The following is an 18,088-nucleotide window of genomic DNA, read 5'->3' as shown; positions in this document are numbered from 1 at the left end:
CAACCAGGGGTCTGGGGCGCGAGCAGGTTTCAGGGTCCGCCAAGCAGGACCAGTGTTAGATTTGCTGGGGCCCAGGGCAGAAAGCCAGAGTCCTACTGCATGGGGCTGAAGTGTGGGGCCCTGAGCCTCACCACCTGGGGCTGAAGCAGAAGCCTGAGCAACTTAGCTTCACGGTGCCGCTTGTGGCATGGGGTCCTGGGCAATTGACCTGCTTGCTACCCCCTAACGCCGGCACTCACTTTTAGATGCAGAAAACCAGTTCTTGGGGCACAGGTGGGCCATGGAGTTTTTATAGTATGTCTGGGGGGGCCTCAGAAAGAAAAGGTTGAGAACCCCTCCTCTAAAAGACCCGAACCGCTGGCTGAGTTACTGAACCCTCAAATCATGATTTAAAGTCTTCAAGTTACAGAGAATCCACCATTGACCCTAGTTCAAACCAGCAAGTGACCCATGCCCCATGCTGCAGAGGAAGGCAAAAATCCCCCAGGGTCTCTGCCAGTCTGACCCAGGGGGAAATTTCTTCCCGACCCCAAATATGGCCATCAGTTCGACCCTGAGCATGTGGGCAAGACCCACCAGTCAGACACCTGGGAAAGAATTGTCTGTAGTAACTCAGAGCCCTCCCCACCCAGTGTCCCATCTCCAGCTGTTGGGGATTTTTGCTACTAGCAGTCAGATGAGCCACATGCCACTGTAGGTAATCTTATCATACCATCCCCTCCATAAATTTCAAGCTCAGTCTTGAAACAAGCTAGTTTTTTGCCCCCTACTGCTCCCTTTGGGAGGCTGTCCCAGGACTTCACTCCTAGAATCATAGAATCATAGAATATCAGGGTTGGAAGGGACCCCAGAAGGTCATCTAGTCCAACCCCCTGCTCAAAGCAGGACCGATCCCCAATTAAATCATCCCAGCCAGGGCTTTGTCAAGCCTGACCTTAAAAACCTCTAAGGAAGGAGATTCTACCACCTCCCTAGGTAACGCATTCCAGTGTTTCACCACCCTCTTGGTGAAAAAGTTTTTCCTAATATCCAATCTAAACCTCCCCCACTGCAACTTGAGACCATTACTCCTCGTTCTGTCATCTGCTACCATTGAGAACAATCTAGAGCCATCCTCTTTGGAACCCCCTTTCAGGTAGTTGAAAGCAGCTATCAAATCCCCCCTCATTCTTCTCTTCTGCAGGCTAAACAATCCCAGCTCCCTCAGCCTCTCCTCATAACTCATGTGTTCCAGTCCCCTAATCATTTTTGTTGCCCTTCGCTGGACTCTCTCCAATTTATCCACATCCTTCTTGAAGTGTGGGGCCGAAAACTGGACACAGTACTCCAGATGAGGCCTCACCAATGTCCAATAGAGGGGAACGATCACGTCCCTCGATCTGCTCGCTATGCCCCTACTTATACATCCCAAAATGCCATTGGCCTTCTTGGCAACAAGGGCACACTGCTGACTCATATCCAGCTTCTCGTCCACTGATGGTTAGAAAACTTGTTAATGGTCAGTTTATATCCATTTGTTCATGTGTCAACATTGGCGCTTAACTTAAATAACTTCTCTCCCTCCCTGGTGTTTATCCCTTTGACGTATTTAGAGAGAGTAATACACCCATGTTTCTCTCTTTCTTTCTCCTCCTCTGTTACGTTCCCAGCTTATACCAAAAATTCTTGTTTTAGTTACTAAGTGCATGACCTTGCACTTTGCACTATTTTAGTTTTTATGTTTTCCCCTTTTCTTCCCTTCCTTTTTGCCTCTGAAATAGGCGGTGGTAGAAAAAGGTAAACATGAAATAATGAAAAAGTTCCATTTTGGGTTTCAAAAAGCAAAAAAAGAGGGGGGTGGATTTCAGGGGTCATTCCTTCAACCAAGGAGCCTGTAGTCTCTAGGAACGGACTATAGATAAGAAACCTGCTCAGACAAAGATAGTAACTTGCTGAAGTTACAGGTTAGTCACTGGAAAGTGTCTTTTGTTCATTTTGTTTATAACCTTTGTGGTAAGACACCTTCTCTGTCTCACTGGGCGTACCACTTCCCTCTCTGGCGGTGCCTGGGGTAAATCAGTCCACTCTGGACAGTGTTTGTCTTCCCACTCGGGGTTTATTTATCAATGTTTTCGAGGTAGGCCTCGGGGCAGGCCCAACGAGGGCTCCTCCACCAAACAAAAGAAAGAAATTCACAAACACAAAATAAAGGGGGATTCCTTTTCCTGACCCCCTCTCTGGAGGGGGGTTTTCCTGTTGCTGGCCCCAGGGTGCAGGTCCTTCCCCTAAACAGGCAGTCAGCTTGGTTGTTTCCCCTGTAGAGATGAGAGCAGCCTCTCACCCTGGAGAAGCCTGTCTCTTTCCCTCCCAGCTCCCTGAGGAGGGGTTTTTACAGGCCTCAGGCAGCCCTTAATTGGATTCAGGTGTCCCTAGTTGACCTGAGGTAGCCCCTTCTCAGCTTATAGGGCAGGGGTTGGCAACCTTTGGCACGCGGCCCATCAGGTTAATCGGCTGGCGGGCTGCGAGACATTTTGTTTACGTTGACCGTCTTCAGGCATGGACCCCCGCAGCTCCCAGTGGCTGCGGTTCGCTGTTCCCAGGCAATGGGAGCTGCGGGAAGCGGAGGCCAGCATGTCCCTGCGGCTCGTGCCACTTCCTGCAGCTCCCATTGGCCAGGAACGGGGAACCATGGCCACTGGGAGCTGCGGGGGGGGGGCCGTGCCTGCGGCCAGTCAACATAAACGAAATGTCTCGTGGCCCACCAGTGGATTACCCTAATGGGCCACGTGCCGAAGATTGCTGACCCCCATTATAGGGAAAAGGGCCTTTATCTTTCTAGGGCTAACACACCCGCCCACCTCCTGCAACCCAAGAGGACCACCCTCTTGAAGCTGCACCACTTGACTTTGTCACACCTCTCAGATCGCTTTCACCCGTACTTGAAATCACTTAAGCCTATGTCCTTTGTTAATAAACTCAGGCTTGTTTTGTTACACACCCATCCCAGTGCTGTGTGTTAGCAGGGGTGGGGGAGTCCTCAGCCAGCCTAGCAGGATGCTGTGTGCTCGCTCTCTCTGGAGGCAGCGGGTCCCAGGGAGAGGGGCTGGACGCTGCAGGGAGGCGTCCCTGGGAGCTCCGGGAGTGGGGATCGCTGCGGGGCAGGGCTGGACTGGCAGATGCTGCAGGGTTTGCTGGCAAGGCAGGCAGGCTGGCGTGTCAGGGACAGATTCCCAGCTTAGCCGCAGCAAAGCGCCCTCCTGCTAAGGCACAGCGGTAACGGCGTGGCTCACAGATCTGGGTGAGTTGAGCAAGTCGTCACAGTGTCATTCAATCAGGCTTCCAGCTGGGCCAGGGCATGGCAATAGCATGATCTTGGCAGTCACTGGTCTTCTCGCGACAACGAACAGAGGTGGGACATCTGGGCTCACACTGCTAGGTTGGTCAGTGGTTTTAGGTACTAGTGACTACAAGGTGCTGCTGATCCAGCTGTGGCCCCTGGCAGGTCAGGGCTGTAGTCCTTAAAAGTAGCTCCACTTATTTTAGGGGAGTGCAAAGGGCTGTTTTGGCTGCCTGCTATGGTGTCTCTGTCACTCCTCTTCAGCACCTGTGTGAAGCCACTGGGGAAGGTCATAAAGACCTCAGGGCCAAAGTGTCACCAATAGGCAGAGGACACCCAGCTCTGTCTCGCCTCCTCTTTGACTCTGGGTGGGACCATGTCCTTGCTTTCCTAGAGATGGATGGGGTCCTGGATAGAAGCCAATTGGCTTAAACCACCCACCTGAATAAGCACACCTGTTGTAAAAGTGGTCCCCAACCTTGAGGTCTTACTAGACTCACTCTTACTCGAGCACTCACCGAGAGCAGTGTAGCTGGGAGTTCTTCCTTCCACCTATGGAAGGCTAAGAGACTGCCTCTTTTCACCCCGCCTCAGTGCACGTGCCTTCGTTCACACCCACTATTATAAAACATATGGTTTTGCCTTCTTCCCTGTGACTCCTCCCACTAAGGAGGGAATGCTGCAAAATGACAAAGACCGGGCCAGCAAGGGAAGATACGGAACAGGCCTACACCCCAGGAGAGAGTTGTCTCCTGGAGATGGTGGCGTCTGTATCCATCCCGCCTTCCCTTGGGGGACCTGTCAAGAAGGATAATTTTAAATTTCTGCTGGGGGCTGCATATGAGCCACATGGGTGAAAGCTGCAGAGGGGATGTGTTTACTCCTTGCTCACCTGTGCCCAGCTTTTCTCACTAGAAATAAGCATTAATCAGGAATGAATTTGGCACAGAACCTCCTTTTCTTTCTCTCCTCCGTCTGTCGCCTCCCCCCTTGACTAACGTTAAGATCAACAGAAAAAAATCCTCACCCTTACCAGAAAAGACAGAGAGCACCACGGGCCTTCCTATACAGCCCTGACTGGGAATTGAACTCAACACAGCAACCTGTACTGTCCTTCATTTCTAGGGAACTTTTGCATGTTGCTTGTAAGCCATGTCAAAGAGAGAGCTTGGGACATTTCATCCCTTCTGCCAAAACACAAGGAATGGGTGCATCTATGCTTAGGTGACTGATCAGTTTGACTGCAAAATCAATCCTCAGTCTAAAATAATAGTGGGGAGAGAATTCAGCAGCACCAGACGCCCAGACTTCCTTTGCAATACGACTGACAACATACCCAAAGACAGACCAACCTGTGGGAAGGCACCGCGTTTAGAAAGCAAAGTCTATGAGACAGCCATAAGTCTCTAAGCTTTCAAATATACCTACCCCCTCACAAGAGCACCCGGATAAGCCAGTGTACGCATTTCATTAGCAACATTTTATGGAGGGAGGGACACAGAGGGAAAAGACTATTTTTGACCATTCTCTGGGGCACAAAATGCATATAGGGTTTGTCTTAGAAAAGGGATAGCACTGAACAATACAAAGAATTTAACATCAGGCCAAGTCCTCAATATTAATAAAGTTTAGTGCTAATAGGTTAAAAGGCTATTCAAGGTATTACAGATACTACACAGAGACTGTTACTTTGAGAATATGCTATTAATATTATTGTCTAATATTAATATTCGTAGTAATTAACAGTATCATGCAGGTGACATAAAAGAGCAAAATGGGTATAAGAAAAATTAGGGTAAAACTCACATCCGGGTGTGGAATTGCATATTGTCCCTGAATTGTATAGGCCTGTGAAAGGAAAAGATATGTCATTAGACTTGGTTGTCGGGTCTATTTAAGCCCTATGCCTCAGCTGCAGCTTTCATCTAAATCCCTTCCCCCTTTAATAGCCAATCTGGGAAGGGGGAGAAGCCCCCTATGATTTTTGGGAAAGTATTTTTATGTATAAATGAAGCCAGACCAGGCGTCCACCTCCTCCCCATAAAGAACCCTATCATCACTCTTAAAACCGCTCCTCTCACAACGGGTATCAGCACTGGTTTTTTGGACTGGCCACTATAAAGCACTCAGCCCCCCAGGCTGATGGCACACTGTTAACCTTCGATTTCTGTCACAGAGAGCAGCGCTGCCCACTACAAATGCCCACTCCAGAGCCGTCCCTTAACAATACACAATTATAGCAAAGGTACGTATGAGTCCCCAAGTGCCGCTCTTTGGATTACAGGATCCTCATTTAGAGGTCAGCACTGGGATGTCACCGCAGAATTGCTGCACAGTCCTTACACCCAATGCACAAATTGCCCTGAAGGTTTTTGAACAGCGGCACGCTTGGGAAGCTGTATAAATACATAGTGGCAGCGGGCTAGCTTGGAAAATCCCTTGTCATGTGACGACTTCCAATCTCTCCAGTGTGAATCTGGTTAAGTAACTCTAAGGTTATGAGTAGGGCCCTATCAAATTCAGGGTCCATTTTGATCAATTTCATGGCCAGAGGGTTTTTAAATTGGTCAATTTAATGTTTTTTGTTGTTTACATCTGAAATTTCACAGTGTTGTAATCATGGGGTCCCAACCCACAAGGTACCAGGAAGTGGGTCTGATCCTGCGATTCCAGAGCTGCCACGCAAGGGAACTCACAGCTAGGAGCCCCCCGAGCTGAGGTGCTCCCAGGAGCAGGGGGATATTGGACCCACCTCCACAAGTCTCCTCCAGCTGCAGGAACCTCTGGGACTGGAGCTTCCTGCAGAAGGGGAGGCACTCCAAGGTGCGTCTGATCTCCCCCTGAGAACGAGAGTGGCCGTGCAGGGGAAGGACAAGTCCTCTCCCTCCCCAGCCCATCCAGGACTTGCAGCTAGGAGACCCCTGACTGAGGCGGTCCCAGCAGTAAGGGGCAGATCAGATTTCACGGAGAAGGGCTTATTTCACAGTCTGTGACACATTTTTCAGGGCCATGAAATTGGTAGGACCCTAGTTACGAGGTTGCAGGAAAGGGCGCCATGTTGGGTGATCAGAATGCTGCTGTGTTTGTACTGAAGAGGAGATATGTAGTCGGCACTATTGTATCACAGGGGCTGAGACTGAGGGCTTGTCTACACAGCAGCGCTTAGTCATGACGCTACCTATGCTGATGGGAGAGCTTCTCCGGTCGGTGCAAGTACTCCACCTCCCCGAGAGGCAGGAGCTATGTGACTGGTTTTCCAACCCCCTGAGCAATGTCGTTATACCGACATAAGCTTGCAGTGTAGACCAGGGCTGGGAGGTCACAACTATGGAAACATTTGAGTGGAAAGCAAATGAATGTATTCATCCCTGGATCCCATGCTGTGCCATGAAACACATATCACATGTGGTTCTTAGGGGTTACACTGACCATCTGTTCCCTCTGTGTATCATGGAAGTTCCTTCTAGGAGCTGATGGGCATTCTACATGCTGTGGAACTGAGACCATTACAAGTCAGGCAGGAGGCATTTAGGCCACATCTATGCTGCAGTGGTGGAGGGGGAAGGTAGACATACCCGCGCTAGCTTTAATGTAGCTAGCTCACTAAAAATAGTAGTAAAGACATGGCAGCATGGGCTGTACAAGCCCGCTTGGCCTCCCTGGGTCCGTGTTGTCATTGCTAGCCTCCCCTGAAGCCCCCATCACTGCATCCTTTTTAGCATGCAAGCCAGATGAAAGCGAGTGCGGGTACTTCTGCCAGAGCCGTAAATCACACCATGCTGCAGAGACCAATCCTTAGAGAGAGGGTGGGCTGCGGGTTTGAATTTATTTCTGAGGACCTTTTTCTTTTATCTAGAGACCATCCTTTCATGATAGTCCAGCTTGAATTTAGAAGTTGCACAGCTGAACAGACAACGCACCTGCAAGCCTGAGTCACCTCTAATGACCAGCCTGATCCCTCAGGGACTGGCCATCGGACAGGAGCTCAGCAACCTCAAGTCAGGGCTGGGCCCTAGCTTTCTAATAGCTTGCACCATAATTGATAGAGCTAAATAGCTTTGTACTGGGGGAGGGGGGGATGAAAAGTGACATCCCACAAACTTAATATACAGCAGATATTTGGAAAGTCGGTATTAACCAGGGCTCTGAATTTGCCAGCTTGCTGCTACACTTATGGCCGGAGCATGAAAAAGCAAATGATGTGCACAGAACGTACCAACTGCAAAGGGCACCAACTACTTCCCTTTTCCCCCTGTACATGGCCTATAGTCCTACCCAGGATAGATCATTCTGAAACGACAGCCTAACAGTGCAGCTATAGTGTCCTTCCTCCAGACAGAACTTCCACCTGTCAGTGGGAGTGTAGCCAGAGGAAGGTTTCCACTGGCAGAACTGAATCCTTTAGTCATCTACCCTGCAAAACATTATGGCTGGGATTTGCAAAGCCAGGTAAGAGATTAGGACACCCAGTTTCCCTTACAGTTAGCAGGAATTGGACATCCAAATCCCACATGTGGCTTTGAAAATTTCAGCCCATAGACGTCAGTCCAGGGTCTGTGGCTGGTGTAGGGAAAAGGGGGCTAAGGAAATGTCTCTGTCCTTGGTACTGACTTCAACAGACTGCAATTTCCCCCTCCTGGCCACTGCAGATGAATTGTCTCTATCCACTGTCCAAAAGGGACATAGCAAAGATCACCGAAACAGCAACGTTGTGCAGAGTGAGTGTGATTTGCTTCTCAGGTCTGACAAAAGGTTTGCTCAGCCCTGCAGCTCAGCATCCTGGAAGAGTTTGTTTAGAAAGAAACACTCAAATCGGTGACAGAATGGCCTGTAATGTGTAGAATTAGCAATGAAAGGTCCAATTCTGTTTTACGTCATTGATGGTGTAAGTGAGCTCAGAATCAGACCCTAAACCCTTCAGTTATTTAGGTGTTTGTGATGTCATCGTTAGCTTTTGTAGGGGTAACACAAAATCCTGCTCTCGGGTCTTAGAAAGTGAGAAATATTTTGTTTAAAATTATAAAATGTCCAGTATTTACACACTTTTAATCTGTACATACATTATGTTACTACATTAGGGTGAAATGAAACCCTGAGCAGAGATGCAGCAGAAGTCCAGTGTGCCATTTACGTCTCACTTATGCCCTCAAAATAGAGCGCAAGTGGCATTTAAGTGCCATGTAGGCCTTGTGGTGGCTCTCTGCATTGTGGTGAATTTCACCCTCTGTAGTTCAGGGTGTTTCCTAGGTATCTTCAGCAAAGTTTTGCAACAATCCTTTAACATACTCTTTTTATCACTTTGAAAATAAGCATTATTGTCTGCCAACAGCTGTAGACGCCTTAGTGCTAAGGAGTTTACTGGGTAATAAAACATATCTGATTAATTAAAACATTTTTCAGATGATTCCAAAATAAATGGCATAAAGGATGGATAACACTTTGTAAAGGGAGAGTAAAGACAGCAAAGAAGAGGAAAGTCTGGTAACCTTTGAAAAGTTACATCACTCGTTGCAAACAACAAGCTGTTTGGCTCAGTAACATCCTCAGCTTGGTGGGGTGAAGATCAATAACAAGTGTAGAGAAATTGGACACAAAAGCCAATTCAGTGGTTTCTTGCCATCAAAAATTCTATTATCTGATTCTTAGAACATTGACAAAGATAAGGTGGGTGAGGTAACATATTTTACTGGCATTATACATGTCCACGGTCTCCAAAGGGTTAAATTCCCATCGCTAAATCTTTCACTCCCTAGGCTGTATTCACACAGGGTATAGTAATAGGAAGGAAAACAGACTGAGGATGTTCTCTAAATTGTTCAATTTTTCCTTTAAATTTCCATTTGATATTTTGCTTTAATTTTGTTTAAATGACCAGGCTCTGAACATAGTTCATTGGTCAGCTCCGAATTACCAATCAGCTCCAAAAGTATCAGTAATATACATACTTATTTCTACTGGGGACTCAGTAACTAGAGATGTAGAAGTGAAAAATGGTCCAATAAGCACAACATTAAATAATGTCCAAAATAAACAGTCCAACCTCTTTCGGCTATTCTGTGATATCTTTTGATGATTACATACAGAGTTAGCCACAGATAGGACGGTGTCTCGGACAGATGCAAATCAACTTTCTTCAAAAATAAACCGGGTACAGTAGTTGTTTTTAAAAGGTCAACATTTCCCAACAGAAACCCCAGAGATATTGCCAGTCCAAAGCACATGGAAAAACCATAGAGTGCTAATTGTCAGAAAACACTGACATTTTAATGGGAACCACTGTAAATATATTTGAAAATACTGGAGTTTTACTACAGATCAAAATGCGCCTTGAGCTGATCTACATGCAACTTCCCGTTCCCCCATGGACCTGGTCCACCCTGGAGTTTTCTCAAACACCCCCCTGCTGCTGCTATGTGGCAGACCAGTGACCCAAAGGGACAAGTTGCTTTGACGCAGGAGGTCCCATGGAATCCGTCAGGTGTGGGGCCTTCCCTCCCTGGAGAGACAGGGGTTGTGGGGCCTAAACTGTGCCATCCGCACCGAGGGCCGGGGTCTGTGGGTGGCTCCTGAAAGAGCCACATTGCCAGGGCTCAGAGGTGGGGGGGGCTCTTGGAAGCATGGAGGGGAAAGCTGTAACGAGTTGCTGAAGGCGCAGTGTGCTCTAACCTGTACGACCTCGGTGCTGGGCAGCAGTGGAATCTGCAGTGCCCAGCCAGCCCCTAGCCCTGCGCCCTGCTAACCCGCAGAGCCTTCCCTTGCACAGTCCCTACAGAGGGGCTCCCAACGGATCTGGAGCACACTGTGGAAGTGGCACTCCCCTCTTCCCCTTCTCCCCATCCAAGATCAGAGCTGCCGAGTCCTGCCCAGCTCCGGGGGTGCCATGTGTCACCAGGAACCGTCCCCGACTCCCCTCAGGGTGCCCCAGGCCCCGGGACTGCACTGGCAAGGAGGCAGGAGCACTCCCTCTCTGCACAGGAGGTTGGGTCGGGCAGATGCACGAGCAGCTGGGGAATGGGAAGTCAGCAGTGACTGGGGAGCCTGCAAAAGTCAGTGGGGGCCAGAGCATCTCAGGGAGTCGGGCTCAGAGTGTGGCGGACTGGGTTCACTGAGTCATTGCGGGTGGGGTGGGGTGGAGAGAAAGCGCTGGTGGAGCCTGAGGCTGGTGGGGGTTGCTGAGGGGATGGGAGACCCTGAGACTGTGGGGGGATGTTGGGGATGGAACAGCCTGAAGTGGGGACGGGGGAAGAGCCTTAGCAGTTGGCAGGATTGCTGGTGGGGGAGAGCCTGAGGCCGTTGGAGGGCTGTTTGGGGGGATGGAACAGCCTGAGGTGGGTGGGGTGTGGCAGAGCCTGAGGCCGTTGGGGGGATTGTTGGGGGAAGCGATGGGGGGCAGTACCTGTGCCAGGAACTGTAGCTGAGGATGGTGAGCTGGAGCCTGCCTGTGGGGGTGAGGTTACGTGGGAGTGTGGCACTGAACGCCTGACACTCCTCAGCCCTGCTGTATACATGGGGAGACCTGAGGCAGCTGGGGGCATTTTCCCCCATACATTTGTTCCTCCAATCACAGGACAGGGCACTTACCCCTTCTGAGGCAGAGCCCTTACAACTAATAGCTTCCTATGCAGAGTAGCTAAGGAGTTTTCTTTTATACAGCCAATGAGGATTTCCGACCCCTAGAGCCCCACTTCTTCCCTTGAAATAAACCTCTGCTCAAGACACCAACAATTTAACAGCAGGGGGAAGTTCCTTCCATCTTACTCTCCCTTTTGAGAAGATACAGTTCACTCCACAGCTGGACCCAAAGCTCGTCTGCAGGACTGCTGCTCAGAGGGTGGTGATGCTTTTGGCAACTGGTTAAGATGCGTTCTGCTGTGTCCCCTTGTCGTGTGCTCCCATACCTGGTTTGCACTTCCGCCAGCAATTATGGGCTGGGGGAACAACATGCTTTAGACAGGGCTGTCTTGGAAGGCACACAGAGGTTGAGCTACCACAAAGATATAAATTGGCTACTAATGCCCATTTTCCCAAGGGCACACATTGGAGTGGCTCCATTTTTGAGCATCTACATGGAGAGAACTGGGTCCTGACTCCCAGGACTCCCCTGAAAATCAATGGCACCTGCAGGTGCTCGTCCCTTCTGAAAATCAGCCTTGAGTGTTTCCAATTGGGCTCCCACTCACTGAGGCACCCAAAAGGATGATTTGGGGATTTTTGGCCACATATGTTTCTGTTTGCTATCATTCTGGCTTGAAGGGAAATTACTGGAGCCTGGGAGAATTCCGATCCTAATTTGTTTCTTAGATGCAACAATGATGAGTCCTATAGAAAACCGAAACTGATCAGAGACAATTAGATTAGACAGATGACATAAGTGTCATTAATGTCATTGCACGCTGGACCCCGAACTTCAGAATATGGCTACCTACACATCTGAAAATTCCCTGAGCACTTAAACCCTCTCTCTACAATGTTGCCTGGGTTTAATTCAGATTGGTTTTAGAAGGCAGTTTCAGGGTTTCCACCCAGAGGTTTGCATTGCTTTAACTAAACTGATTTTTTAAAGTGACTTCAGTTAAACTGGTGCAACGAGGTGTTTAGAGCAGCCAGCTCCAGCCCTAAGGAATGATGGGTAATAAATATGGCAATGCAGGTCTCATGGGGGACTCGCTGACCGTCACTTCCTCGCTTGAGAAGTAATGAGAAATCACAAAGCTACAGAAGAGGTGGGGATGCTAACGTTTACTTCATAGTGTAGATCAGCTTTTAAAATCCATGTAATTCTTGATCCGTGTCTGATTTTTTAAAATGTGCATTGATTATCTGAAGCAAAAAGCAATGCCAGCAGCCAAGAGTTCAGACTCTCTGCAAATCTCCGGCAAGCCAATGTGGGCGAGTGCCATGAAAGGCACGAGTGTCTATGGAAAAGAAGGTGCAGATTCACTTTCAAAGGGTTATTATAAACACATTCAAAGTTCCCTAATTGTGGGCCAAACTCTGCCCTGATTTACAGGCACTGAAGCCAGTGCAATATTCCCTGTTATTTTTCAGTCCCTCCATTAAAAACAACGGTGATTATGCCGTAGCACGCGTTACTGGTACCGCATTACCTTCCGCTAACTGTGCAAAAAACGTGCAACACTGCCCTGTATTGTGGGCTTTAATAAAAGGCCCAATTCAGGCAAAACTTTAATGCAAGGTTTGTGTAAATAAGGACTTAGGACCCCATTAGGACCCAAGGGGCTGAGTTTTCCCTGGGAAGCGCTGAGCTCCAAGTCCAGTCCTACTGCTACCAAAGTGATGTTTAATCAGAGCTGTGTGAAACTTTCCAAGTGAAACTGAAAATACTAGAAGTTAGAAAGCTTTTGGATTCCTCTGAGAAAATATTAGCTGGCCTATCTTCATATGAAAAGCTAATTTTCACTAGAAAATGGGAAAATGTCAGTGAAAACGCCTTCATTTCTGTGCATCTAAAGGTGAAATGTTGCTCAAAACTGAGCAGAATATATGAAAAATAAAGCTAAGGTTCCAGCAAAGATGAAGCTGTAGCAAACCCATGCCAAAGCGTGATGTTTTACATCACAAGTGGTATTTTCACTGCGTGTAAGCATCCCAAACCAACCAGTGGAAAGCGTTCCCGTTCCTCACGGCCCTTGTCTCACAGCACGAAGGGAGCAATCCTGCAAGGTGCTCGGTTCTCTGAGACAAACGCAGCACAGCCCTTCATTGTGTGCTGAATATGCACGGGCTAAGGTTCTTTCCTGGATCAGGACTAGCGCGCCCAGCATCTTCCTTTGCAGACTCAAGCCGTAAATGTGGGGAAGAGCACATTCCACCCTGAGTGCTGCCTGCCTGCCTGCTACAAATGTTCAGTTGTTTCCTAGAATGCAAGACAGCATGGAAGCGGACTGTAAAATTCACTTCTATTCCCAGCAATTTGGCCAGAGGAAGAATTTTTCATACTCGCCCCCCATGGATGGGGCAACTAAGCCAGGTATTCAGGCAAATTAACCAAGAGCAGTTTAGCAAAGAGCTTTCAGTCCATCTGCTTTGGCACAATATGAATGGGATGAAACCATGCAAGTGAGAAGGCGAGAAAACCTGAGTGCACTAACAGGCAGCGGCTGGTGCTGCAGTAAGAGGCTGAGGTTGGCAGTGGAGGCCGCAAGCGGGTCGGCTCTTACCTGACCACCTGCAAAAATGACAGGGGTGGAGGCGGGCTTTGGGCGATAGGGAATGGTGGCACCTTTCGGTGGGGACTAGGAAAAGGGACAAGGAGAGGGAGAGAGAACATTAGAACAGCTTTCCTGAAACATCAGTAAAAAGAAAGTTAGAAAGCAACCAACCCAACCCAGGTCATGGACATCGACATCACAAGGCCCATGAATTCTATCACTGTCCTTGCCCCACAGAGATTCCTTCAATACCTTTAACAGAAACATTGCTGTTGGGACTGTGTGAATATGGTTTCCAAATGAGAGGAGACAAGGGAAATAGTCATGTGAGCGGGGGGCGGGGGTGGGGAGAGAAGTCCTTAAATTAAATGAGGTGAGGCTTCTCAGCATAATCTATTTCCTACAGGCTTTCCTACAGGCATTACACCAGTGCACCTTCTCAGCATAATCTATTTCCCTCTCCAGCACTCATCCCCACACACACTGTATAGACTGATTTCTCAGTTAATCTACATTCATAATTTACCAGGCTTTTGTGCATGAGAGAACATCTGAACAGCACCCCTCAAACTCTCATTGAAGAACACATGTACCCAGAGACACGTGGCAATAGCACGATGTGCTGCCTATGGGACACGCAGCAGGGTTGCGAGGGAGATAACTCGTTAGGCGTACATACAGGGAAGTTGTCTTCATAGCATGGCCTTTGTTACCATCATCAAGCTACGCTGTACATCTCAACACCTGATTACAGCATCGCATCGGTGGTGTCAGGTGTTGGATACGATGCAGGGGCACTGTTGTAGAGCACAGCAACCATCAGTGTGTTGGGGGAAATTAGAAAGAGTGAGAAGGTTGTACAACACATTGACCATCTTTGTCTTCTCCACTTAAAAAAATCCTTTTTAGTTTTCTCCAACGCAGATAGGCCACCCGTGCTGCTGGGCCCACTTCTAATCTTATGAACGGTTTTGTGCCTGGTTGTACAGCTACTATTGGAAGGTCTTTGGGGCAGAGACTATCTTGTTACTACGTATCCATACAGGACACTGCAGGGCTTTAGTGGAATGGGACCTGCTATGTGGTGCAGTAGTATCAATAACGGTAATAATGAACTGGTGACTGTAATATACACACACAGGGCAGCTCACAAACAAAGGCTGGGAAATTACCCCGCCTCTCCCGTGGTCTCTATATTTTAGAAGAAAAGCATTTTATTATAAACCTGCAAATAAGAAATTATGTTTATTACACTCCATGGAAAGTGATTTCCTCGCTTCCTGGTTTAAAGAGGAAATAGCATACAGCTCTTGAGACCCCTTTCCGTGATGTTACCGTACTTATGAAAGGGATCACCCTGGGGGCATGGGAGATTCAAGTCCTCTGCTTATCCACAGAACAGGGACAGCACAAGCAGCAATTGTGAAAGCTGCACACACACACAAACCCCAACAGTGTGCTGGTGGAGCGAGTGAGCAGTGACCGAAGAGCCACCATGTAGCCATATGCCATTGGGAGGGTTCTCCTCGACACACACCCTCTGTCTTTTCATCCTGCCACAAGTCAATACTATTTGCCAATTCAGTCTCCTGCTTCAGCCTGACCTGTCTGTTGTGAAGGCAATGCACGAGCTGTATTCTGTGACTATTGCTCTTACTGGTGTTTGTGAGAGGTGTATGCTGAGTTCTGTCTGATAACCAAATCATTGTTAATGCACGAAAGAAATCTTGCGAAAGCCTCTTCCTATGAGATTTCAGACCAAAATGTTTGGATTCGTATCCATTATTGTTTATATTATATACAGTACGTATTTATAGGTCATTATAGTTTATATCTATAATTGTAATTACACACACAACTACTATCTGCAGAATGCATGGCATATAAAATCAATATGAGTTTTAAGAACCTCACAATAAATATTAACACACAGAAACCTGTGCAATCAAACCCCCCAAATGAGCTACAGAATTTCAGGGCTCGATAGTCACAAGTCTGCTTTCTCTCATACTGCATTAACAACACAGGGAAAATGAGAATTTCACTGGTTAAGTACTAGAAAGGTGACAGGATTGTAGCGAAAGTCATTGTAAAGCATTACAATAATTATCGATACTTCAGCTCGTAGACCTATCTCCCATTCTGACGCAGGCTTCCCATTTGCCTCTACTGCCATAATGCGCACTGAATTCTGCATCTCCAAACAGGTACCTGGTGCTGCAAACCTGTCCACCACCTGTGCAGCCCGGCCTGTGATTACTACTGTTCCAAACCCACCTCTGCCGAAATCCTCCTCCCTCTCCCAACTTCCTTTGCTAAGAACTCCCCAGACTCCAGTGTGCAGAAGGCTGATTCCTGCCTTCTCTCACACACTCAATGCAGTGACCATATTGCTCCGGTCCTCAGACAATACCACTGCCCCCTTCAGTTCAGGATCCAGTTCAAAATGATCTTCCTAGTTTTTCAAATGCTCCATGGACTAGCTCCAGCTCACGTCACAGATCTTATTTCTCTCTATGCCCTTCCTACTCCCCTTGCTTTTCTCGCACTAAGCCGTCTCTGTCCCACCGCACAAGCTCTCCAGTCTAAGGGAGAGAGCCTATGGCCTCCTAATTTCAAAAGCAACCTTCTTGTGACTCTACTACTGACTGCCCCTCCATCTCATTTCAAATCTAAAGAGAAAACATCATATTTCACTTCTCAGTTAAGTTAAGAGTTCAGCCCCAGACTCCATACCTAGTAAATGAACAGAGTGCATGGCTGGGCAAAAACACATGGTGAGGATTTTAAACTAATGGTACCAGTAAGTGAGGGTGAACAATAACATCAATAGCTATTCCAGGGTTTTCACTGTAGTTTGGTTGTTGATAGCTTTTCCTATATACTTTACCCCCATTGTTACAGACTGTACCTCCAGCATCACCACACAGATCTGTTTGACACACTGGATAATTGCATCGGGGGTCCCCGAAATTGTCACTGCCCGTTCTGTGGAGTTGGGCAGCATGTCCCCCGCCACTTGAACCTGAGCACCTGTTGACTGGAGAAAGCAGGAAGGGAGAGAGAGAGAGAGAGAGGAAGAATAGCAAAGTTGAATGCACAGCAGCTGCAAGAACAAAAACACCTTCCCTTCCTTTTTGTAGTCAGCTGTAACTTCAATGTGCTCGTTTTTCGGTGCGTTAGACCCTGGTTAAGAATTGCTTTGCAAACATGACATGACAATCACCCTCCCTCCTCTTGCCACGCCATGCACACAGTGCATATGTCAGTCTCCAAGGCCTGTAGAAGTCAAATGCAGTGTCATGCCGGTGCTGGCAGGAGCCCATGTCAGTTACATGCTGGGATCCTTAGGAAATCAAAAGTCCCGGTTTAGCATTTCCGAGTCAGCTTCTGGTGGCAGGCGTTTTGCTGGAGGCGATGCTATTTGTGAAGCTGGCTGCATGTGGATACCCACTGCAGAGGCTGCAGAGTCAGTTTCCATTCTCACTTGAGTTAAATGTAGCTTTTAAACAGTGCACTTACAAGGGAGGTTTAAGAAAAAGGTCTGCCTTACCTCCCTGATTTCCTTAATCTTGGAGCCTCCTTTGCCAATCAGTGACCCACACTGGCTAGCAGGCACGACCAACCTCAGTGTTACTGGTGGTTTACTGGTAGCAGTGCTGTTACTCATTGAGTTGATTATGTCCTTGGGAAGGGGAAAAATGAAAACAGGCTCTATTATTCTGCCATACACACCCTATCCCAACCGGCGAAAATATACACAGAAGGGGACAGCTTAATCTTGCCTTAAACTGCACATAGGACCATAGCGTGCGGTCAGAAACCAAAAGCACTGTAGGTCAACTATTTCCATAGCTCATAATTATCTCTCTTAGGTGTCTGTCTGGTTCCAGTCACTGCTCTACACCCGTAGCTGTCCACAGACCGTACCTCCCAGTACTTGGGAAGGAATCCAAATGGACTATACTGGAGAATTACCTACAGCCACTAGAGGGAACAAGTATATTTTGGTAATTGTAGAATTTTATTAGGTGGACAGAAGCTACCCCGACTCAAGGCTGTACAGCCACCCCGACAGCTAAGGTGCTAACAGAAGAGATGTTCTCTAGGTGAGGTTTTCCGAAGGCTGTGGATCGTGATAATGGATTTGTGGGAAAGGTGATGAGGGAGGTTTGTGAGTTACTAGAACTTGATCCAAAATTCCATATACAATACCACCTGCAACGCTGGGGATTGGTGGTATGAGCCAACTGGACTGACAAAACCATGTTGAAGAAGGTGTTTTAATGCCCACAAAGGAAGTGTGGTGAAGGGTACAAGGATTGCTCCTTTTGAGGCTGTCATAACCATAGGGATAGCCTAAATTCCTCCTTACCTGTCGGGGGTTAAGAAGCTCAAGTAACCTGGTTGGCACCTGACCAAAGGAACCAATGGGGACAAAAGATACTTTCAAATCGGGTGGGGAGAGGTTTTGTTTTGGGTTCTTTGTTTGTGTGGCTGTTAGCTCTTGGGACTAAGAGGGACCGGACATCAATACAAGTTCTCCAGACCTTTCTGAACAAGTCTCTCTTGTTTCAAACTTGTAAGTAACATCCAAGCA

General features: G+C 47.9%; 1 protein-coding gene across 1 annotated transcript in view; it reads right to left on the bottom strand.

The window, feature by feature from the left end:
• Positions 1–18,088, bottom strand: part of PCBP3 (poly(rC) binding protein 3) — an 80,095-nt gene that overhangs the window by 32,995 nt on the left and 29,012 nt on the right. Inside the window, exons 6-9 of the mRNA XM_048869359.2 lie at positions 17,042–17,173; positions 16,400–16,528; positions 13,429–13,572; positions 5,123–5,164 (exon numbers count right to left, since the gene is read on the bottom strand). Of these exons, the coding sequence (XP_048725316.1) occupies positions 5,123–5,164; positions 13,429–13,572; positions 16,400–16,528; positions 17,042–17,173 (447 nt within the window). The remainder of the gene's footprint in view (positions 1–5,122; positions 5,165–13,428; positions 13,573–16,399; positions 16,529–17,041; positions 17,174–18,088) is intronic.

This window comes from Caretta caretta, chromosome 11, assembly GCF_965140235.1.
Source record: "Caretta caretta isolate rCarCar2 chromosome 11, rCarCar1.hap1, whole genome shotgun sequence".
NCBI lineage: Eukaryota > Metazoa > Chordata > Testudines > Cheloniidae > Caretta > Caretta caretta.
This window is presented reverse-complemented; position numbering and strand designations above follow the sequence as displayed.